Source organism: Carettochelys insculpta, chromosome 21, assembly GCF_033958435.1.
Source record: "Carettochelys insculpta isolate YL-2023 chromosome 21, ASM3395843v1, whole genome shotgun sequence".
Lineage (NCBI taxonomy): Eukaryota > Metazoa > Chordata > Testudines > Carettochelyidae > Carettochelys > Carettochelys insculpta.
In genome coordinates, this window is record NC_134157.1 from 3,535,013 (window position 1) to 3,558,952 (window position 23,940).

General features: G+C 42.7%; 1 protein-coding gene across 2 annotated transcripts in view; it reads left to right on the plus strand.

The window, feature by feature from the left end:
• EXD3 (exonuclease 3'-5' domain containing 3) overlaps positions 1 to 23,940 on the plus strand; it is a 414,352-nt gene that overhangs the window by 112,612 nt on the left and 277,800 nt on the right. For both annotated transcript variants that reach the window (XM_075015516.1, XM_075015517.1), the window contains exons 4-9: positions 2,410 to 2,474; positions 8,454 to 8,621; positions 9,890 to 10,057; positions 17,697 to 17,750; positions 18,147 to 18,286; positions 19,214 to 19,305. In XM_075015516.1, coding sequence (XP_074871617.1) covers positions 2,410 to 2,474; positions 8,454 to 8,621; positions 9,890 to 10,057; positions 17,697 to 17,750; positions 18,147 to 18,286; positions 19,214 to 19,305 — 687 coding nt within the window. The remainder of the gene's footprint in view (positions 1 to 2,409; positions 2,475 to 8,453; positions 8,622 to 9,889; positions 10,058 to 17,696; positions 17,751 to 18,146; positions 18,287 to 19,213; positions 19,306 to 23,940) is intronic.

Here is a 23,940-nt window from a genome sequence, read left to right on the forward strand (position 1 = left end):
AGAGCATATGTTCTTCAGAAAAGCTGGTGGCAATGCTGTGTCACTGGAAGTGAACTAGAGAGGCTCTTTGCATTGCTACTTTTCTATCCTCATGTTCAAGTAGTCATGAGATATAACTATGGAGAGGTTAGAGGGGGAAATCACCAAAGAAGGAACTAGTTTCAATAACAGAGGTCTAGAAAACTTTTAGTGGGTTTAACTGTTGGCTTTATGCAAAGTGATAACATCACATCATATCATCACAACATGGTCCACACATTAATAATGGTTCAGATTTACAAAGAATTCTGTTAAACACTTGAGCTGTGTCTACACGTGCACGCTACTTCGAAGTAGCGGCACCAACTTCGAAATAGCGCCCGTCACGGCTACACGCGTCGGGCGCTATTTCGAAGTTAACTTCGACGTTAGGCGGCGAGACGTCGAAGTCGCTAACCTCATGAGGGGATCGGAATAGCGCCCTACTTCGACATTCAACGTCGAAGTAGGGACCGTGTAGACAATCCGCGTCCCGCAACGTCGAAATTGCTGGGTCCTCCATGGCGACCATCAGCTGGGGGGTTGAGAGATGCTCTCTCTCCAGCCCCTGCGGGGCTCTATGGTCACCGTGGGCAGCAGCCCTTAGCCCAGGGCTTCTGGCTGCTTCTGTGGCAGCTGGGGATCTATGCTGCAGGCACAGGGTCTGCAACCAGTTGTCAGCTCTGTGTATCTTGTGTTGTTTAGTGCAACTGTGTCTGGGAGGGGCCCTTTAAGGGAGCGGCTTGCTGTTGAGTCCGCCCTGTGACCCTGTCTGCAGCTGTGCCTGGCACCCTTATTTCGATGTGTGCTACTTTGGCGTGTAGACGTACCCTCGCAGTGCCTATTTCGATGTGGTGCCGCGCAACGTCGAAGTTGAACATCGACGTTGCCAGCCCTGGAGGATGTGTAGACGTTATTCATCGAAATAGCCTATTTCGATGTTGGCTTCACGTGTAGACGTAGCCTTTGGGCTATATATTGACTCTTCAGGCAGGCACATCTCCCCTTTGAAATTAGTGAGGGAGGTGTACGTGACTGTGTGCGTGTGCGTTTTTGTCAATGCAAAAGAAATGTCAGTGGCTCAACAGATGTTGTGGAGCTTGACTTTTCTAATGATGATGTAAGATATTAGGTAATGAATTGTAAATATCATGCTTTAGAATGCAGCTTAGTAGAGGCAGAAGTCTTGCGCCTGAGGTAGCTTTTTTGTGGGCCAAAGCGTCAAACTAAGATAAAGTAGTCTTCCCTCATTTTGAAGTTAGTTATCCAGGTTTTAGGTGTAGCCTAGAAAGGGTAGTTTAATTGTTGCTCTTTTTGAGTTTTACTTAATTAACCAAGATGCTTGAGCCTATTTTTAATTAGACTATTTTCTGGAGTTCAGAGTTTAGCAAAAAAATTCCCCCATAACATGTGCTAATTGATGCAAAAATGAATGAGTATTCTTAAAAACCATTCAGAGACCAGTATTAAGAATTACATTGCCTTTTCAATTAAATATGTCTAAAAGTTGACTGTTCCAGGAACCCCATTCTGACTGGTCTGATGCATAGTAAGAAATGTGAATTTAAATTTTCAAGTAGTTACAAAATCTACTTTTAAAACATGACTCTTTTTACCCTGAAAGCACGAAAAGTTGTGGTGATTATTGGTTTGGTTTGTAACAGCAGTAGAAAAGCCCAGATTATGTTCCCATAATTTTAGTCTGCATTGCATTTGTGGGTTTGTGTATATCGTCCTCTCTCATCCTCTGATAAATTATGCCTTGTCAGGATCGCTGTAAACCCTGGGCCTAATCTAATAACGCAAACCAGTATTGCTGAGGCATGGCAGCCTTGCAGTTACTGCCAGCTGACAGAGTGTCTCCTACAATTGCTAAGGCAGTTTCCAAACAAATTCACCCACTCCTGTCTCTCGTTTGAGTGCTGGGATAAGGTCCAAGACCAGGTCTATTCCAGGGAAAGTTTCAGAAAGCTTTGATAATCCTTTCTAAACCAAGCAAGAAACTAACTCTTTTAGGACTATATAGTTTTTTTTATGTCAAAAATGGGAGACACCCGTCCAGTCATATTCTCTGAAGAGTGGTAACATGATTTAGTTGTAAATGCACCCAGAGAGCTTTGCACTGAATAAGCATTTATGTGGGGTGAGTGTTTAGTTAAAGCTATGCATGGATGATGTCTGTTGTGGTTTTGTTCGGCTTTCAGAGCAAGGGGTTTTAGCACTTTAATCCTGAATGACAGTTGGAAGGTTGGTGGTTTCAAACAGTGGCATGGAGGGGCCTATTTCTCTTCAGCAGAACAATGCCCCAGTGTATCTGGACTGCCAGTACAAAAGCACTAAATCTGTTTTGTTTTTCTCCCAATTCCCTCTTCCTCCCCCCACTGCCTCTAGGCCAGGACTCGCTCCTATTGCTGAAAAACCTTCAGTCCCTCTGGACAAAGAAAGAGATGGACAAGGTAAGGCCGTATAGGGAACCTCCCCTTCACACTGGAGCTATTAATGGTATGCAGAACATGTTCAGTCTCAGAGCTCTTGGGTCAGACCCACAATTCTTCATGATTGCTTTTAACTTCAATACATAGGGGAAGGGCCTACAGATCTGCAGGATGAAGAGGAGACAAAAAAGACAGACTTTTTAAATGTGCTGCGGTCATTGGACACACATACAAAGACTGCAGTAGACACAGTTAAGTTGTTAAAAATGAACGTTCATCTTTTATTTTAAACATTTTTGTCCACTTAACATAGATGGTAGCAGGTATTTAGATGTGAAATACCCCCTTGTACTTAAACCTGGCAAGGAGACTATTGAAATCACCTTGTGTGGTGGAGATGCTCTTTGCTAAGTGGATCAGTATTTAAGCCTTCATATTTCATGGCTGTCTTTTCCATTTTTTATTTTTGGAACAGTGTTCTGCAGTCTGGTTGAACAGTGTCTCTTTGAAATGGATATGTTTTTAAACAGTTCTTTATTTTCTAGGTACTATGTATAGATTTGTCTGTGGGAATGAGACATATTTCATCTAAATTTGAGAACTCAGAAAACTAACAACCAAACTAGACATAACTGGTTAATGTTTACCTCCCTGTGCTTAGCGGTCTCTGCTTCCCAGCCAGGTTAATAGCATAAATGTTTTCCTAAGAGACCTGGGAACTTCCAAAACATTTTATTGCATAGAATATGCCCATTTGGCTGTATGCTAGTATGCCCAGAAGACCTAAGCCTACGTGCGACATCTGAGTTGTCTGAATTCCTTGGTCCTCATTTTTGACTGGTGCTTTTAGACCTTCCAGCTCTTCTGGCTTGTGGTGTCCCAGGCTTGATACTTGAACAAGTGGAAAGACAGCAATCAAAAGGTATCTTTTTGAATGGTCAATTATTGGCACAGATTAGAGCTCAGTAATTGTGAAGACTAGAGCTTTCTAACAAATTATTCTTGACCAAGAGGAAACGTTAATTGTTCGGGTTTGAGGGCAGTTCATGCCACCACAATAAGAGCAGGGCAAAATAATCATCAAAATCCATACACTGTGCTAACTGTAATTTGGGTGGATTGCAAACCAAATTATTATGAAAAGGAGCATCCCTCTAAAGTGTCCAGGTCAGACTTTACACGAGCTTTTTTGTAGCAGAAGGAATCACATAAGGGGCTCCATTGTACATCCCAGCATACAGAACTTATTCTGCAAGCCTCTCACCCAGCATCATCCCAGAATGCATGTGATTTCAGGTAGTTTTCTGTGAACTGTTCTTGTATTACTGTGAAGAAAGACAGACCCCGTTAGAAAGTAATGTTCATCATACGCAATGTGCGGGTTCATTACAGGCAGGCACATCCGTATGGATCCCACTCACTACACTACTTCCCATATCTGCCAATGCAGGTGAACCTCTTCTCCTGTAGAGGTGGAGAGTCTTGCATGTTTCAGTGAACCCAAGAGTGATGACAGAACGGTCAAAAGTGAAGTTCCAGACAATATGTGATCCCAGCAGTCCTCAATGGCAGAGCAGGTGGAGGATAACTGCACAATGGAGTGAAACTCTTGTGTACTGTTACAATGGCTGTGAAGGCAGATGAAGGCTGCTGCAGAGAGAGGACTTCCAGTTGTTGTGATGTCCATGCCCTTGGTTTCAAGCCCTATATCTGTGAAGGACAGTGTGGTGTCTGCTGTGCCCTAGTCTCCCCACATGGGCCTTTTCCAGTTTTGTGAAAACACTTGCACCAATGAAAAGTCTGGAGGTAATGGGGGAATGGCAATGGGAACAAGACAGTGAGATCCAGAAGTTCCTAGACATAGACTGATGCACAGGTGGTGAGTGTGTGAGTCAGCTGACTCGTTTGAGGACTGAGGCAAGTTGAGTCTCTCAGCAGCTGCACCCATGACTGAGCAGTACTTCATAGGACCCATTCTGCTCACCCCACATAGGGAGGGGTCTAGAAAAGGTGCCCTAAAATAACCTTCCTTCTGTTCCTCTTGGCTGGATAGCCTCCTCCAGCAGAATCACCATTCCAGTGGTGGAAAGTGTAAGAAACTTTTTAATATTGGAACTTCGAACTTACATACCCTGATGAACGACTCAAACAGTGACCGACCAGAGTGACATACAGTCGTCTTTGCTCTCAAATTGTGTCAGTTTAACAGCCATATCACTGCCTGGTTTGAAACTAGAAGAGCTGATGAGGGACAGGTGAGGGAGGAAAAAGGAGAATACACCTAGAAGCTTGTAAATTGCCTCTAAGGTACCAGGTGGCATCAGTGAGCAGCTCATGACACTCCAACTGAGGCTCATTAAAAATCAACAGGCAGTTACTGTGAGTGCCTGTGCACCAACTGTGGATTCTGATGAGGATGTAAAGGAAGATTTCTACTCTCAGCTGGAAAATATTTTATTGGAGACTCCTAAAGATCAGATCATCCTTCTGGGGAATTTCAGTGCACATGTTGGATGAGACTGTGGCAGGGAACCATCGGGAAAAGAAGGAGTTGGCAAAAGCAACTCACATGGACCAAGTGAGCTGAACTGAATTCATCATCATGAACACCCTTTACCGTCAAAAGGACAAAGCATGGGTAGCTGTAACCTGTGCTCCTCAACTTTAGGGAGCTGAATGGGGAACCAAACAAAGAATGGAATATGCTTATTCTATGTCTAGAACAGACCAGTTACCACAGGGTACACTGCGGAATATGGCAGTCACCAAGAGGGTCAAAGAAAATGGTTTTGGGAGTGAGATATTCAATGTTCATGTGTAGGAATGTATGTCATAATATCAACCTATAGAGTAAGTGCACCTGTAAATTTATTAGGGTGAGGAAATAAGATTTGGATAATAGGTTAGGCACGAAGTAAGCAGTGCCAGGGCCCTATAAATAACCATATTGGAGATCAGAGTGGTTCACCCTTCAGCTTCTTCTACCAAGTGATTACCTTAGCTTCTCAGTATAACTTAGCCACTCCACTGAATTCATTGGAGGCTGATCCTCTGTTTCTTACCACCAGACCTTCAGGGAAGAGTGTGACTGCGCTAAGCTAAGTAGCTCTTTATCTTAGAAATGTTGCCACTGGAAGTCTTAGATTTGTATTTCTGCCTTGCAACCCTATGTTTCATAACATTTGTTAGTCTTTCATTTATTTTAATAGAGACTTTAATAATTTAGTATTGTCCTCCTTCCTTCACGCAACGCAAGAGTCCTCTTTCAAGATTGAACTCTCTGTTCTCTCACTCTGTATCCTGAATTAGGACAAAAAACTAAATACTTTCTGGTCAGATATGGCCAGTAGTGAGCCATAATCCCTGGCCCATAAATTCAGGTCAACCAACTGGACATCAATAAAAAGTTTTCTTAAACATGGGTTTTATAATGCTGTGAAATAGTCTTCCAAGGGAACCCTGCCATGTGACTCATGAAAAATTAGATTTGCTGCCTAATTGCAAATTTAATTGAAGGGCATATGCTGCTGCGCTGGTAGAGTGATGAGCAAGGTGATTCAGATTCAGGCTGAACCTCCCTAATCCAGAACCCTTGGGACCTGTATGAGAGAATTTGCTGGACCATGGGAGGTCAATATTGTCTAGCACATTAACAACACTTCCAATACTTACTGGGTTCTCAGAAGACATGTAGGGGAAAATTACAGCTAAATAACAGTGCAGAGCACTGAGAGCCAGGACTGGTGGTTGTAAACAAACTTTATGGGACCACAGGAAACTTTGGTTACACCCATGATAAGTGGTTGTCCAGCTAACTAAAATCATGCTGGATTAGGGATGCTGGTGGACAAAAGAATTACAGATTAGAGAGGTTCAATCTGTAGTACTTTCTGCACATTGCATCCCATTATCACTCCTCAGATCATCAGCTAACTTTAAAGAGAGATTTCCCTCTGCTTATAATATCTTAAGACATCCTTAATTTAAAAAAAACCAAAACAATTTAGATGTATTATCATTGCCACTCTTGACAGTTTTGCAACTGTTCTGAGATACATAGGGCTATGCCTAGATTCCAAGCTTCTGTTGGGAGCCTTCTGCCAACATCCTGCTCTTCCTCATTTCATGAGGAAGAAGGGATGTGTCGGTAGAGGGAGTTTTCTTGACATTTGTCCCCAGGTGGATGGGCCGGATATTGGGAAACCCTCTCCCGACAGAAAGGTCAGCAGGAGATAATGCATTGTGCAATTTTCATATCCTTTGCCGACAGTCCTCAGCAAGCTAGACATAGCCTAGGTGTGAGCGAAGGCTTGCTCTCTCACAAGTCCATTGTGTTCTGCAGCACTTCCTGCCAAAGCTCAGATTTTAACTCCAGCCAAAGGAGATGCTGAGCTGTGCAGAGAAAGCTCTTGTGCTGAAGAGGGGCTTTGAAAAAAAGTTGTGCATAGTGCAGTTTATTTGGCTAGTGGTGTTGTTTTCCTTTGGCTGTTGTGTGAAGTATTTGTGGCTGGATAAGAACTTGTTCCACTGTAGTCTGGCTTCTCCTGCTGAATTTTGCAGTGAGGTTAGAAATCCTGGGCTTGACATCAGATCTCTTGCCACTGGGGACAATGGTTAGGGAAGGAGCAGACTCATCTCCCTAAACACACATCTTTGTTAGTCATCAGCATTGTTCTTGAAGCAGTTGATAACCCAGTAAAGAGAAACAGATTTATATTTGTTATAGGTCTCAATGTTTTCCCTACATGAAAGGACATGGAAAATTACTGGCAAATCAAACTGTCTTCCAATAGCTATTTTAGATGAATAAAAAGTGGGGGGGGAAACTGACTGGCAAATTATCTGTAGATTTTTTTTACATGTTATTCTTCAGTCTTTTTTGTACTGTTTCTGTTCGAAGCTGCAACTGGGACCATCATGTAGAATAAATTAGTAGAACTTATTGCAAGCAGGAATCATCGTCCTTCAGATTTTGCTTCTTAGCCAGAAAAACGAGAGCACCTGCCGTTACAGAATTCTTCTCTTCTGTCTGTGTCCTCCCTTGCACCATGCCAGGATGTGCATCATGTGATGAAAGATGCTTGTGGGGCTAATGAAGGATGCCACTTCTTTCCCCTGCCAACCCTTTGAGCTCCTTGGGAATTTACGTCTGATGTAAACATTATAAAGATATTGCCTAGTACTGTTAATTTATCACTTAGTCCAGATGGGTAGTAAATTGCTTATTAACATTTACAAAGTGTGAGTTCAGTCCCTTCCCTTTTCTAAACAGATCACCCTAGAATTCCTTACATTTATATTATAAATTTTTTCCACATTCCATGATTTTCAGCTTTCCATCGTATAATTTTAATGAAATGTCCGCTGTAAAATGTCTGTGTAGTCTACACCAAGTACTTCACCCTTCTTTGGAGCAAGGGAAATTGGGTTTCAAATAAAGCAATCTGAGTTTTCAGCAAGTTTGGTGATAAATATTTTAGCCTTTACTTAAAACTCGATTTTATTCTTGGAGTTTTCCACTTTACTGTAAAGTGTTACATAATTGTAACTGCAGTGGTGATATGCTGAATGTAGAAATTTCCAGTGCAGGACCGTGGATTTGTTTTTCATCTGTGTTCTTACTCATGGGTGTGTTACAATTGCAGGTAATCGGGTATGTAACCTTCCTGCTTTTACTATCACTACTTCCGCAATAATTCCATCCTCTCCTAAATCCTAAGCTCCTTTGTCTGTCCTGCAGAACAACAACTCTGTCTTTATGAGATAATTAGTGTGGACAATTGCTGCTTTTCCCATTGGGTTTGAGGTGCAGTGAGCCATGAAGGGATCTATAATGACATGAAAAGTTATGGAAGCATGGATGGTGGTTGAATAGCAACAGTTACCTCTGTGAATAGATTAAATTAAATAATAATAAAAAAAATCTTTGTGTTGAACCAGTGGGACGGGAAGATTCACTAATCTCTCTTTACATGACAATGTGTTTTTGTATTTCTGCAGCTCAAGGAAGAAACCAGAAGGGGGTTTGCAGCTCTGGAAGACCCACTGGCAGGACTCTTGGACATGCTGGAGAACTGCAATGACTGGAAGGGCAAAGGACATTCCCTGGGGTATTACATCACCAATGAGTTGCACCTCTGGATAAAGGAACAACCTGCTGTTCAGCAGGTTAGAGCGAGAAAGAGAGAGAGCCTGGAGAAAAGAGAGAGGGATTTTCTTGCTTCTCAAGTGCCTCCCTCTCCTCCAATCACTTTACGCCACAGGCCAGGTTCTTTCCATTACTGCCTCCCCAAGCACCCTGGGATTTGCTGATGGAATCCATTCTGAAGCAGTATATTCCAGTGATGCTGGCTTGAAAGTGAAATGTCCAGTGGGTCTGAAATACATTTCCATTTCCTCCCACTGCCTGGGATTTCTGTCTCTCCAGATCAAGCTGCCTTGCTGCGATATGGAACTTTCACTCTTTCCCCAGCTGGCAATTTTCCTATTGGAATCAACATCCCTGCTGTCAGCATAAGCCCAGTCACTGTGTGCTTTTCCCATTTTGCATACAGAAGACATTTACTGTATGATCGTTTAACTCTTGCCATATGGCAGGAGCTTCTATCACTCCTGAGTGCTGAAAGTGAGATCACTATGGTTCTTTGCAGCAGCTGAGTGATAAAGCTGCAGTAGTAGGGTCATCAAAGCAATGATTCATCTATTTATTGGGCCCGTTGCATTCTGATGCCTTGAGATTTTCCTTTTCTGTACACGGCTCCCTGTGAACTTTCGGTGTTTTTTTCTCTGTACTGTTCCATCTTTCATTTTTTTCCTGAGTGCCTGAGTTTGTGAGCTCAGCTGCTTCATTCAGAACACCAATATCTCTCTTTCCTGCCATTGCTATCTGCTGTTGTTGAATCAAACACAGAACTGAGAGTCCACAGCTCCAAAGTTTTAATGGAGTGATCATATATGAATGCATTAGTTATTGTGTCTCTATGGCACGATGCATCTTTTTGCCTCAAGTTGCCCCAGGGCCTGGGAATGAAACTGAGTTCTCATGTGTGGCAGGAAATGGCTGCCTGTGGAGAGCTGGTGGGAGGAGGAATCAGCAGGCTTGTTTCTGCTATGGGCACATACCATGAGGGGAACCTTCCCTCACCTGGTTTCTAACTTTTGCACTGAGATGGAGGTGTGAACACTACAAGAGGTTCTGTTGGGGTGTTCCCCCATGCTCAGAGTGATGTCAGCAGTAGGCCTCTCCAAGTTCTAGCATTTAATGTTGGTTTCACTGGCCACTGTCAAGTAAGGTATGGAGTGTTGCCCTGATTTCTGTGTCAAAACTCCAAGGGGGAACTGTAGAGCCTGGTCTGATGTTTTGAAAAGCTACATTTTGGATTATCATTGAATTCTGTTGGTCTTTATGAAACCTGTGTTTGACTCTGATTTCTTAGTCTGGCTTGAGGCTGAAGAAACTCCAGGCTCGAGTGTTTCACATACTAGCCCAGAGCCCAGTTAATCTCTTGGACCTGCTGATCAGCATTTATCAGCTACGTACAGCAGATCGGAACAGTTTGCTTGGACATGTCAGTCATGTTTATCACAAGGGCAAGTACAAAGAGGTGAGCTTTCACTTTCAACTTGATTTGCACACTGAGCTCCAATTCTCGGGTAGTGTCTGAGCCTGTTTTTCATTATGTGTCTGTGAAAATTCCATTTCACAACAGCAGCAGGGCCTGTGCATGTGTAATTTAGTGTGATTGTTGCACTTGGTACAGTAAAAACTGTTTTAGCCAGCATTTTGCCAGCTGGAAACCTGTATAAACTGGCATTTCTGACATTGGGAAGTCCATTTTATACTCTGTTTGGTATGGGCTGGCAGGCTCCCCACATGGCTTTATGTGCTGCCCTAGACATGGCAATGTATCTACTGTTCCTAGGTGGAGGAACAACCATGAGGCTCCATGTGCTGCCCCTGCCCCAGGCACTGCGGCCAATGGGAGTTTCAAGGGCAGTGTCTGCAAGGTAGTGTGCAGAGATACTTAGCCATGTCTGTTGTGGGGAGCTGCTCAATGCCCATGCTGCTGGGTTTCAGCACTCTGAAACCCATCATGTGCTCCAGCCTTCTGGTGCATGCCCGCTCCTGAACTCAAACTCTTTCCCAGAACCCAGCCTTTCTCCCTTTCCTACCTCCCAGCCCCCTTGTGCACCCCAACCCGCTAATCTCTGGCCCCACCCTGGGTCCCACCTCCAGCCAGAACCTTCACACGTCCTGCACTTTTTCCAGTTAACTAACTGACACCCGCCCCACACATCTCCCCAGCATGCTGGATAGCAAAGCCTTTACTGCAGTACTAACTTTTCCTTCAACCTATTGTCTCACCCTGGGTGAGCACACAACTCCAGGTAACCCTAGCCTCCTTTTGGGAGGTTTGAAAGAATTTGGATAATGTTTGGTTATGTTATTTTGGGTGCTTAATAAATCAAAAAGTTATTCCCCTCTGCATACCCTGGTTTTGACCGGAAACAAAATGTTGTGAGAGACATTTTTTTCAGTGTTTATCACCTGGCTGAACATCTTGGCAACCAGATTTCATGGCATTACTGAAAGAAAGTGTTTGACTAATTTCAAGTGTGATTGTAAACAAGATTTTGCTGGACGTTTGAGGCTCCGAGGCCACAGATGAGTTTTTCTCTGGCATCTTTTGAAAATGCAGATTCTATCAAGCATTTTGAACTGAGAAGCCCCAGATTATTTGTGAGCCTGTTTCTGTAGGGTCTTTTCCATGAACTTGAGCATTCCTCAGGCAGGAGGAGTTGGCTTAGAACCATTTTTCCTTAAGAAGAATCAGATAAGGTATTTTCAGTGCTGTCTTTGAGATATCAGAGCTATTTAATTTCCCTTATCCATATCTTTTTCCAAATTATAATATCACCGAAAATGAGGGTCCCGGCATGAACACTTCAAGACAGAGTGGAGTAGTAGCATGTGACCGACAATCCTTTATTCCAGTTAAGCTGAGATATTCCCTGAGAGCACCATAAACATCGAAACATTAAAATAGGGCCTGGCAGTAGGGCTGTGAGGCTGCTGTTGCAAGGCATACTGAAGATATCTGCATTGTGCTGATTCTACTGCAGCCTTTTGTAGGGCTACTTTCAGATGGGGCAATAAAATTATTCAGATGTGAACCTCTTCAACCCTGTCTGTCCCTCCTTACATCTTTGGAAGGTTGAAATCCTTCTATATATTTGATATTATTCTTTGCTTTCTCTGACCCCCTTGCTTAATGGGGCACCATGATTTAAATCTTTACTCCGGAGAAATATACCCCCTTTCACCCACAGTGCACATTTAATATTCTCATGTGAACATTGCAGTTCGTTCCGGGTCTTCTGCGTGGCCTCGTGTTCATGCCCCATCTCTCAAATCACGCAAAAGAACAGTGTCTCTGCAGACAGTGAAATCCCTGATGTTTCTGAGAATGGTGTGCTTATTATCTCATTTACTTGTAAAGCAGATCTGATCTCTCCCATGGCCTTCAATATTACAGCTACTTGAAGGCTGAACTGATTTGTTTATAGCTGAGCCAAGTGTTCTTTGGGTGTCACTTCCAATGTTAATAGTCCACACTGGATGGAAGTAGTGGGGAGATAGATGTTATTAATGGGAACACAGATCTTGAGTTACTTGGAGGTAGCACCATTTTCCTGGCCCATGTGATAAATGTGAATATTTCCTGCTACTTAAAGTTGTGAGCACCTCAGGAATAAATGTTGTTCATAACTTTGAAATGTTTGTAACTGAACAAAACATGGTTGCTCTTTCAAAGGTTTGCAGCTGAACATTGACTGAGTACAACTTTGACACTTTACTAAACAGAAGAAAAATGTTTCTTTATCTTTAATGTTTTAGTAGTTTTTGTTTAATGCAGTACTGTGGTGTATTTGCCTTTTGTTTTGGTCTCTGGGGCTGCTGGGGTGCATGCTCCTTGTTCCAACTGAGGTGCGTGGTCAGCTGGTAACTCCGGTGTTCCCAGCTCTCAGGTTCTGCTGTCATAGTGCCACATAGAAAATGCAGTCTGTGAAGCATCCCTGGGGTAGAGGGTATAAGATGGGTACCACTGGCCACTGGATGGCACTACTGCTCCCAAAACATGCAGTGCAAGCTTTATTTTTCTGACTGTAAATGATGTAGCAGTTAAAGAAAAAGGCAGAAGTGTCACTGTAGCAGGTGACGGTATGTGTCCTCATTCTGGTGTGAATGCAGTTGATTGCAGCTGGGGATGGAATGCAGCACTTGGGGTGTTGACAAAAATGGGCTTTAAAGTTGACAATTAGTGTGTCCTATTGTTTGGTAATGGGCCTAGTGTAGGGTTTTAAAATGTCTATTTATCCAGTTCCAGCCAGAATTCCTTCAGATAGCTTTCCTCTTTCTTATGCAGCTGCTTTCAGGAGCCAAACATAACTGGAAGGTAAGTTTCAGTAGTTGTCCTAAGCCCTACAATGAGCTATCACATCGTAGCATATTAGACACTGTTTTGTGGTCAGGCTGAGCCTGGACAAGATGCTGTGCACACCATGTGCTGTGCAGGACTCCACGGCGCTGACAGCACTGTGGCCTTTCAGAACTTTTTTCTCTTCAGCTCTCCGTTTCAGTGCCGGTGAATGGCTTTATGAAAACCAAGATGGCCGCCGGCATTTTTTAAACAATGATGGAATTCAGCAGACCAGAGGCTAATATAGTGCGATGCTATTCTGTGAAGAGACGCTGAATAGGCCAGGCTGTGCTTGAGAAGAATGAGGGGTAGGCAGAAGGCAAGCTAGTGTTTCATGGTCATCTTATGTTACACTTCAGCCTTTCAAAGAGTGTCTGGGGCTGGTTGAATGAACCTCTCTGGCACTCCAAATGCAGGAATCTAAAGACAAAGGGGACTCTTGTCACTTGCAGGCCCCTTTAGCGAATAAAAGCCATTGTCACATGAACAGGGGCAGTCTGGCAGGCTGTGCATGCTTCAGTGCCCCATGATATCGCTAAGTCTCAGCAGAAATCACATTCAGGGCCCTGTCAGCTTTGATTAGTGGGGTCTCATGACTTAATGTGCTGCGATATTTCATGTCTAAGGGTGGCGGCTGTCTTTCTGTGGGATGAATGCCCTCTATTGTCCACTGAGTTATTTTATTTACATTTTTTAAACAGCTTATAAAGGTAAAAAGATAGCTGTGCTAAAAAAATTGAAATTCCTCTGCTTGTGGATCAGTAGTAAGTGCTTCTAGGGTCAGATACAGTGAAACTTGTTTTGCAGTCAGCATCAAAGTTCTGGTGTTGTTTAACAGCTTTATATTAAATTCTGAACAGGTGGCACTGGAGCTGGGTTTAGGAAGGAAACAATAAATAATCTTTTTAGCTTCTGACAACCAGAAATATTCCTGGGCTCAAGAGACTCCCACTCAAAGCTTTCTGCATTAGAAATCTAGAGACTTTTTTCTTCTTCTGTGTTTTTATACAAAAATATTGGGCCCAAGGTTTAGCAGGAATGGGAAGATACATTTTGCATTTAATTTTTAACAAATAAATTACATTCTCCTTCTGTATTTATTTGATTTCAAATATTAGCAAAGTGTTTCAGGGATAATATATTTTTGTATATAAAATGGATTTCATAAATACGTTGAATTGAGGAGATAAATGCTACTGTCATTAAAAGAGACAAGTTTTTTATTTATGTCTCTGGGCTAATTGCTAAAATTAAGTGATAGAGGCATTAAAATATACTGTTTATTTAGGTCAAATACACACATCTAGTGTTCTTGGCCCAAAACTGCATTAACACAGGGTTAGAGCTGAGAGTACATGTCAGTAATTTAAAGTAAAATACATTATTGGGATGATTTAATTATGCCAATAAACAAGCCTGACAAACCCAGGAAACGCGGAGTTAGGCTTAAACTCCAAAGAAGGATAAACATCTAGAGGTCTAGCAATTCACATTGTGGGCAAACACTACCTTTACTCAGTCCTCCGGGGATGCCTTGCAATAACATGATTATTTATAGTCTTAAATTGATTAGATTCAACTGATGTTAGAATATACATTAAATTGATCTTCGGTTGTGGTGTCAGTACGGTGCAGAGTTAACCCTAATGTTTGGATTGCTTTTACATTTAATCTTGTATGGACTTTCCTGTGTTGTTTTGCGGACAATTAAAACTTCCTTGCAATGTATTTTACCCTAGATCACTGATAGGTTAGCTGCATTTAATTTAGTTTTTTGGGGGAATTTCCTTTTTTTTTAGTTTAAAAAATTAATATGTGAACACTAAATAAGAAACTGAATGAGGCTGTTATTGTGTGATAATTCTAATTGGATACCTTAAATATTTTAAATGATACCTTAAATATTTTGTTGTCTAATTCCAATTTTTAGGGCCAGATTCAAACTTTATGCAACTCAGGACGATCACAAGTAGCCTGGCCAGACTACTGACTAGTTAAATTTGGTTTAACACATTTGTATCACTGGAGCTGCACAAAACAGCCAGTGTCGAGTTCCGCTTTCCCCTCTCTCTTGTAATATCTGCAGAGAAAAACTTGAACTTACGGGTAAATGTTTTCAGGGTTTTTTAAAGCTGGACATTTTCCCATCAATAGAGACCAAGGCCCAACATCTTCTTTGGATAAACAAAAAATTACCCACTTTCAAATGTCCCTCCACCTCTCATCATTCCTAATGGTCACCTCCCAATTGTTCTCAGGGAAGACGATGACTCCCTCTGGGATAAGGTGGAGAAGAAAACTCTGAAGAGTACAAATAACAAGAAGTCCTGTGGCACCTTAGAGACTAAGAATATGTCCACGCTACTGGAAAGATTGACTCAGTCAGGGTTGGTCTTCCAGAGTTCCACTTCACGCGCCGAGTAGAAACGCACAAAATCAAGTTATCTGAGGTCAATAGTTGACCCTTGTATTCCTCAATCTCACGAGGAGTAAGGGAGGTCGATGGGAGAAACTATCCCTTCAACCTCCCTCTCTGTGGATGGCCAGATAAGTCAATTGCAGGTAAGTCAATTCTAGCTATGCAATAGCTTTAGCTTGAATTGCGTATCTGCAATCGACTTAACTCCCTAGTGTAGACCAAGCCTAACAAATTCATTAGATCACAAGCTTGTTATTTGTGAAGCTACAGACTAACATGGCTACCCTCTGATACTATGGGGAGTAGGTAAACACATCTTTGCCTGTCGTCTCAGTCTGCTGGGAACTCTACAAGACGGTCGCCAGTTTAAGAAGAACAAGGGAGGGCAAGATGTGGGCATTTGTCCCATGTGAAGAGAAGCTTTGGATTATTTATGTGTTTTGTCCAAATATGATGTTTATTCTAAGTGCTGCTTGAACAGAGCCTAACCCAGCGCCCTTGGAAGATAATGAAAGGGCTCGCTGTCTTCAGCAGGCTTTGGATCAGACCATTGGTGGTCACCTTGTGCTCTTTTTGATGTATCAGGCACCCCTGTGAGCTCAGAGCCCTCATCACATACCTGCCCTCTGTTGGCTTGGGAAGGGAAATGGAAGAAAAGAATAAACCTTTCCCATGGTCTGTTTTGAGCCACTCTTCAAGGGAGTGGGGTGGATGAGTGGGAGTTAGTGCAGTTTGTCTGGATTATTTCTTTGCTGTTATTTTTATCTCTACTGGGAACTCTGTATGTGGAATGTGTTAGTAGGAGCAGAAAAGGCAGTACATGAATGTTCAGGATTGCAAGGCATTTTCACATGTCGATTGTGTTGGTTTCTGGGTGCATGCAGGAGTCTTCCTAATAAATGCCCTGTGTGTGCAGCCATGACAAGGATTTTAGGGTTCCTGGATAATGTGCTGAGGGGATCATTTTTAGAAGGTGGTTTTTGGACAGCAAAATGTCCCTGACTGAGATGTTATCTCTCTGGAGATCTTTTACTCGGCACACACAATATTAAATATAGGGTGAATTAAACAGTTTTTTTGGGGTGTAAAATTGACCAGTACCAAACATTACAAGAACAGAGTAAATATTAAAATAGATACAGCAGCCAAGTCAGTTTCATCTTAAGTTCAGTTAAACTTATCACTCCTTCTGTTATTCATATTGTAAACATGCTGATACTCTCATAGGTTGTCCTTTCTGGTCAAAGGACTGGACTCTGTAAAAACACTCTGCAACAGTGCCTTTGTTTTTTTTCTTACACTGGTAGTCATAAAACCAAGAAAAGTATTTCAACAGATCACTTAAGTATGTGTTTAATTTGAAACGTAACCCACTGAGACTTAAGTGCGTGCGTTAGCGATTTGTTGACTATGGCTGGGTTTGAGGACAGGTTTATGTGCCTTTTAGCAGTGCCCTGGCAGAATAATATGGGTGTGTTGATTTTGAATTTATGAGCAACAGTTATCCATTATTTTGTATCACCCAATTGTAGTAGGGTGGGAGTTGCATCTACTAGAGGGGGGAAACTCAAGCCAGTGTGGAATAAGTTTTTGGGACTAAAACACAAGACAGGAATTCAGAAGGTTTGGGGTCTATTCCTGGCTCTGCCACTGGCTGCTTAGATGACCTTTGTCAAATCAAATTGCCATTCTGACTCACTTTCCTCATCAGCAAAGTCAGGATACTGATACTGATGAACTTCACATGGGATTAAAAGACTTAGGTCATCAGAGTTCAGAACAACAGCATAAAAGGGAAAAATATATCATCCCTTTTTGTGATTCATAGCATTTCATTTATGTGGAGCTACATTTAAGTAACTGAAACTAAAAATCTGTAGATTTTAGTTGTGTTCAGATTTACAAAGGTTTTCGCAAAATATAACTGCATAGCAAAATTTAAAAGCAGCAAGATCAGTGTTTGAGTTAATTCACAGATATCCTTTCAATTCCATTTTTAAATTTATGTATAAGGAGAAAATTAACAGTCAGTTGAGTCTTTCCAAACACTTGACTAGAGACTCTGCTTTTTATTTCTACATTTTTAAGCGTGCTTGATCTCAGAATTTTTCTTCTGAAGTTCAAAACAGTTTAAAACATGTAATGCCGCTGCTAATGTTTTTGTGGATTTCTAAATGAAACCCTGTGCAGCCAAATCATTTATTTAATACATTGGTAAGATAACGGTAAGAAGAATCATCCTGTGAAAAATAAGTATGAATGGTCTTTACTTCAGTTTAGAAACACATCAGTTAATAAGCTCTCCCACACACACAGCATTTTCTACCTTTTTGTGTTTTCTAGGCAGCCATTCTGAGCATAAAGCTAAAATTACAGCTGGATCTAGATGTGGAGGAGGTAAGTCTGTTTCCCCTGTATTCTTCTCTGTCATCAGATGTAACATTCAATAAACAAGATACATAGTCTTTCAAAGAAGTTGCATACAGGTAGTAGGCACTAATACCTAATTTGCAAGAAGTAGATAAGGAGCTGCTAAAAATGACTTTTCAATTTGAGCCAGAAGGTGGCCCACACTGAGCACCTGTGCAAGTGTAAAAGTCTCAATGTTCACATTCTGAGCAAGAGCAAAATGGGACTGTGTCTGTAGGCTGTGAGTAGCTGGAGTCTTGGCTCCATCTCTCCTGTGCTCCAGCCCGTTCTGCTGAGCTGGTGCAAGGGAAAGCAGTCTGCACAGGATACAGAGCACTGTATCCATGCAATGCTTTTAAAATTCAAAAATATTTTTCTTCCTAGATGTGCACTCCATTGCTACTTCAAGAGAAAATTAACCTAGTAGAAGCTTATGTGGCAGACTATCCTGATCTCCAGCGCAAACTCTTGCAGACCCTGGATGTGTGGTGTGAACCTAGTTTTAATATCACAGACATCTCAAGGTAGAAGATTATTCTGTTATGTGTTTTATCCTTCTAATTTCAAAACAGCTCACAATATTGCATGACATTATGAGCAAGTGCTAAAGAGCGACAAGGTGTTCTCTAGTGCTCTTTCTAATAACACGTTAAAGCCATGGAGCAAATTGCTCAATTTTGTATGTTCACTTCCAATCAGAGAAGGGAAAATGTCTGTTAACTGAAATTTGGGTTTTCCGAAGGCCTTATCTTGTCAGGCACTGAGCACCTACCCTTCCCATTGATGTCAAAGGACGTGGCAGGGGCGCTGAGTACTTTGTGTGGAGAAACGGCAAATAAAAAAAAAAAGCAGCCTGACTCTGGTGCGTTGCTATGGAAGGCTGAGAATTGCAATATTCATTGTGCACATTACCTCCCCTGCCCTGTTCTCCCATGCCCCACCTGCCCCCTGCTCCACCCCCACCTGCCTCTTCCTGCAGAACTGCAGTGCTGCTTCCCATGAGTGGGGCAATCTAGACCCCAGAGCTCCATGGCCTGACAGTAGCACATGCTAGGACGTTCGCACCACTCTGCGGGAGGGTGGGACTGCCCCTTCTCCTTCCTGTGCTTATCAGAAGTGACAGGTGCTGATTGTGGGGGGAGGGGGGGGCAGTGTGCTATTTTCTGTCGTCTTAGCTCTCCCTTTCCTAATGGCTTCTATCTTTCCACTGTGTACTGAGTAGGTGTTTTCAGTGAACTGTGTGCAACGGCTTCCATGGCTCTTTCTTGAGCAGTGATAGCTAACTTAGACCTAGTTGGAGTTAAAAATGGTAAGCTCAGCTGTGATGGATGGTAGAGGAAAAAGAAGTTGTCACCACCACCCAGCAGCTGACACCCCTGCTACTAAAAGGGAGAAGTACTTTGTCTGCTTACATTGATATTTCTTTCTTGTTTTGCTTGTTCTGTTTACAGGCAGTATCAAGGTTTACGAGCTGACAAACTCAACCACAAAATGTTAAGCAAACTAGTCTTCAGGTTCCTAGAACAATATAACTTAGATACAGGTATGTGATGTTACACTAAATCATTTCATTACCTTCCCAATGAACGTCTGATAAGGCTGATCTGTCTTCCCACATGTGCTGCAAGGAACTCTGCTGTCACTGGGAGATTAATTGATGTTGTTTAAAAACAAAGCCCATATATTTTGACAAAACAAAACAGCAGTCATGTAGCACTTTAAAGACCAGCCAAATTTATTAGGTGATGAGCTTTCGTGGGACAGACCCACTTCTTCATATCTTCCCATGAAAGCTCATCACCTACTAAATCCTTTTGTTAGACTTTAAAGTGCTACATGAAGGCTGTTTTGTTTTGTTGGGAAGGGAAGAGAGTGGAGGCAGAAGTATGCAGGGATGGCTGGGAGAAAGGAGCCAGCTGGGGCAAGGGGAGGCACAGGACTGCTGGGGGACAAAGGTGGGCTTGAAGGCAGAGAGGAGAAGAACTTGGGAAGGGGTGACTGGAGTGGCAGAGACGGGGGGCACCTTCACACGAATGGGGAATGGGGTTGTGGCTGACCTGCGGGGGTCCCCTGATTGAGGGGTTACACTCAGGGTTTTCCTGGATGGGGGGATGGCTTGTGGCTCTGTCTGAGGGAAGGCACGGGGGCCCATTGACTGTGTGGTCCTGGGACCTGGAATTCCTGTCAGCCAGCCTCATAGTGATATTAACTAGGTAATGGCTCCTGGAGAAAGCCTCAGATGCCCCTTATAATTTGCATCCTGTGTAGTTCCCTGACTCCAGCAGCACAATGGGATATTGCATAAGTACCCGTTTTCTGTGACTGAATATTATTTGCTAACCTATGCAGTGAATCCCATTCCACCTTGTTGTAGTGCTTTGTTCCATATTCACCTTCATATCACCAAAATGCTGCTTAAGCATAAATAAATTATTCTCAAAAACCCTACCCCAGAGCATGTAATTGTAATTAATTCGCACTGTATTGGCAGACAAATTGAGGCACAGAGGAATTAAGAGATTTGTTTCAAACTGTACAATAGGTTTATGGTTTACACAGGGTTAGACCTGAAGATTTTCTACCTTGTAAGCCTGAATAGCCAATAGACCATACTTCCCCTGTTAGTTATAAAGGGAACTGAAGGAATTGCTCTTCCAGACCTATGCAAACTGACTATGCGGGAGAAATGCTTGAGTCTTGAGGGAGTTAACATTGGTTCCATTTGCCTTCTCCCCTTTATCCTCCCTCCTGGGTGTTCCCTCTTCCATCTCCCTTCCTGTCATTTGATTAAAAACAATAGGGGGGAGGGGAAGAGGAATGGAATTTTTTTTTGGCAAAAATCTCTTTTTTTGACCAGCCCGAGGCTTGTGTAAAACTCTTGCACATTCCAGCCAGGAGAATGTGGCCTGTTTTCACACTTCTCCCAGTGCAGAAAAGCCCACTGATCCCTAAGAAGGATATAGGAGCTGGCCAGTCCTTAATGTGAGAAACTCTCTATGTTGCTACATGATCATATGGGTCATGAGGCAGACAGGAGATGATTCAATATATCAGTACATAGAAGTCCCAGAGAAAATGAGCAGCCACGCGATAGTTCCATGTATCTTGCAACTTTTTGGATGCTCCCTCCTCTTGACACACAAGTGTGGTGTACTCATCACTGGGGTCCCTTAACTGTCCCAGTAATGTGGATGCCAATGCTGTTCAGTTGGCTGGATTGGGGAAGGAGGAAGAGCATTGAGAAGAAAAGCTATTCATTTTTATGGACCTGTTCCTCACACGCAAAGGGAGGTCTATATGTTTGGGTACAAGAAGTCTGCTCACTCTTATGGGGGATGTACTTAATACCTTTGGAGAGCCTCTGGGACTGAATTAGCTGATTTACAGATATTGCTAGTGGAAGTTTCTGCTTGGTTATGAGAGAGGAGAGTATAACTACAAGTGGAATTCCATTCCCTCTCCAAACCTTCCACCTATGGAGGAATATGATATGGAAGCAGAGTAACACGCTCAAAAAGAGAGAACAAAAAAGCAGTCCTGTAGCACTTTAAAGACTAACTAAATGATTTATTAGGTGATAAGCTTTCTTGAGGCAGATCCACTTGTTCAGATATAGAAATAGTGTTTTGCTTCTCAGATATTTAAACAGTAGAGGGCAGAAGAGGCCTGCTCAGAAACCTGAGCCTTAACTCAAAGTGGGTCTTTGCCCACAAAATTTTACGCTCCAAAATATCCATTAGTCTATAAGGTGCCACAGGACTCTTGTTGTTTTTGAAAATACAAACTAACTTGGCTACCCTTCTGATACAGTTCTGGTATTGTCACTACTGAGTGGGAACACTGGGAGAATATGGTACGTAGCAGAGGACAGCCATCCTGGGAAGTTCCACCAGCACTTCAGAGTGTTTCTTTGCTTGGTATTTTCAAAGGCTGTCACTCTGGAGTCAGGTGAATGCGTATAATGTTATCATTTGTTTATATGAAGACAGAGTAGAACTATGCCCTGTTCCATTAAATTAGATCACCTGGGCTGTGTCTGCACTAGCCCCAAACTTTGAAATGGCCATGTAAATGGCCATTTGGAAGTTTACTAATGAAGTGCTGAAATACATATTCAGTACCTCATTAGCAAGAGGGCGGCCGCGGCACATCAAAATTGGCGCGGCTCGTCCCGATGGGGCTCCTTTTCGAAAGGACCCCGCCTACTTTGAAGTCCCCTTATTCCTATAAGCAGATGGGAATAAGGGGATTTCAAAGTAGGCGGGGTCCTTTCAAAAAGGAGCCCCGTCGGGACAAGCCGCGTGGTGGTGAGCTGCGTCAATTTCGAAGTGCGGCAGCCGCCCGCATGCTAATGAGGCGCTGAATATGTATTTCAGTGCTTCATTAGTAAACTTCGAAATGGCCATTTACATGGCCATTTCGAAGTTTGGGGCTAGTGTAGACACGGCCCTGGACTTGTAAACTATTGTTTCTTATCATTTGCTGATGATTTTCCTGCAGCGTGTCTCAGCCCTGTTGTCACATACCAGTATACTGGTGTCTGTGAAAATTTCCTCAGATTGCTAGGAGAGGTGAGTACCTGTCACACAAGGTCCAGAGTTGCAACTTGGCAGTGCGTACCGGCGTATGAGGATATGAAATGTAGCAAAGGCCAAATACCCACTCGCTCTCTTCATGCTGCTGAAGGAGAGATGGGGTTCCTTGGCTCTTTCCATGTCATTTCCCACGTTCTGTTCTAAAGAACTGTCCCTTTTCCTTTTTAAGTACTGTGTACTGCTGAAGGGCCTCAATTAATCCAGGGAGAAGACAGATGTGTGAGGCCTCTAGAGCAACCCCAAAGGACTCTTGGTTTCTGCATTCAGTAGAGCCAAGCCATTCTTCTGTTATCACTCTGAAGTGAAATTTGCCATGTCGTTAAATGAGCCAGATGCCTGCTGTGTGGCTCTTATCTAAGTGCTCACACCAGCTTTGCATCCCTGTTTTCTTGGGAGGTCGAGCTTGTCCTGACAAGTGTAATGGCAGCATGGTCAAAAGCCCCCAACTGGTTTGTGGATTTTTTCCTCCCTTTTCGCCCTAGAGACATGGAATTAAATTATGTACAATCAGTGCATCCTAGAAATTGCAAGGAAAAGATATTTGATCCAGCCCCACTCTATGCTACTTCACCCTAATCTGCATTAGGGACTCTTTTCATAAGAAAATGCTGTGCATCTAAAATAGTTTCCTCCTCCAAATAGGCCATAGGAAATATCGCCCAAGCACTGCAGAAGGTTAAAGGCCCAAATTCTGTTATTTCCTTATGTCCAGTAAGTTCAACTCATGTGGGCTGATTCTCATTGCACTAAGACCAGTATCAGAGAGGTCGCCGTGTTAGTTTGTGTCTTCAAAAACAACAAGAAGTCCTGTGGCACCTTATAGACTAACAGATATTTTGGAGCATAAGCTTTTGTGGGCAAAGACCTGCTTCATCAGATGCATGCAGTCCATGCATCTGATGAAGCGGGTCTTTGCCCACGAAAGCTTATGCACTAAGACCAGTGTACACCAGAGTTAGTGCAAATGAGAATCTAGCTCTCAGTGTATGGTAAAGGCTTGAGTGGATCCTAATACTGAATCAGAAGGAATGTAGTGCATGATTAGTACTTCACAGTTAACCACCAGAGCTACACAACTGAAGAGCCAACATCCCAAAAGACAAGCCATATAATGCTAAAGTTGTGCATGTGTTTCAGTTTCAAACCCTGTACTTAAATAGCATGTCACATCTGGGTTTGCTTTGTGGATGTTAGTGTCAGTCTTCTTCCCTACCAAATGATGACTATGGGTGGAAGGATGAAATTCTTGATTCAACTTTTGTGTCTATTCCAAATGTGAAATGCAGTTCATACAAGATCGCATTATAGCACTTCTGCAAGATTTTGTTAATAATACAAACCCAGTGGTATGTGTAGAGGCAGGCAATCATAGACCCCAAGAGGTTGTTGATTTGCTGGCTTGTTCCGAAGTATGTTTTTGCTTTCTTGCGTGATTCAGCACAATCAACTCCTGTAGGATTCAGTGTGTGGTTGCCACAATTGGAGAAAATACATCTTGGATTTTGTTCAAGATGAACTGCTTGTACTTCCCAGCCATGTTAGATCCATTGTCCAAAGCTTGGCCAATGCAGACTTGAAAATTT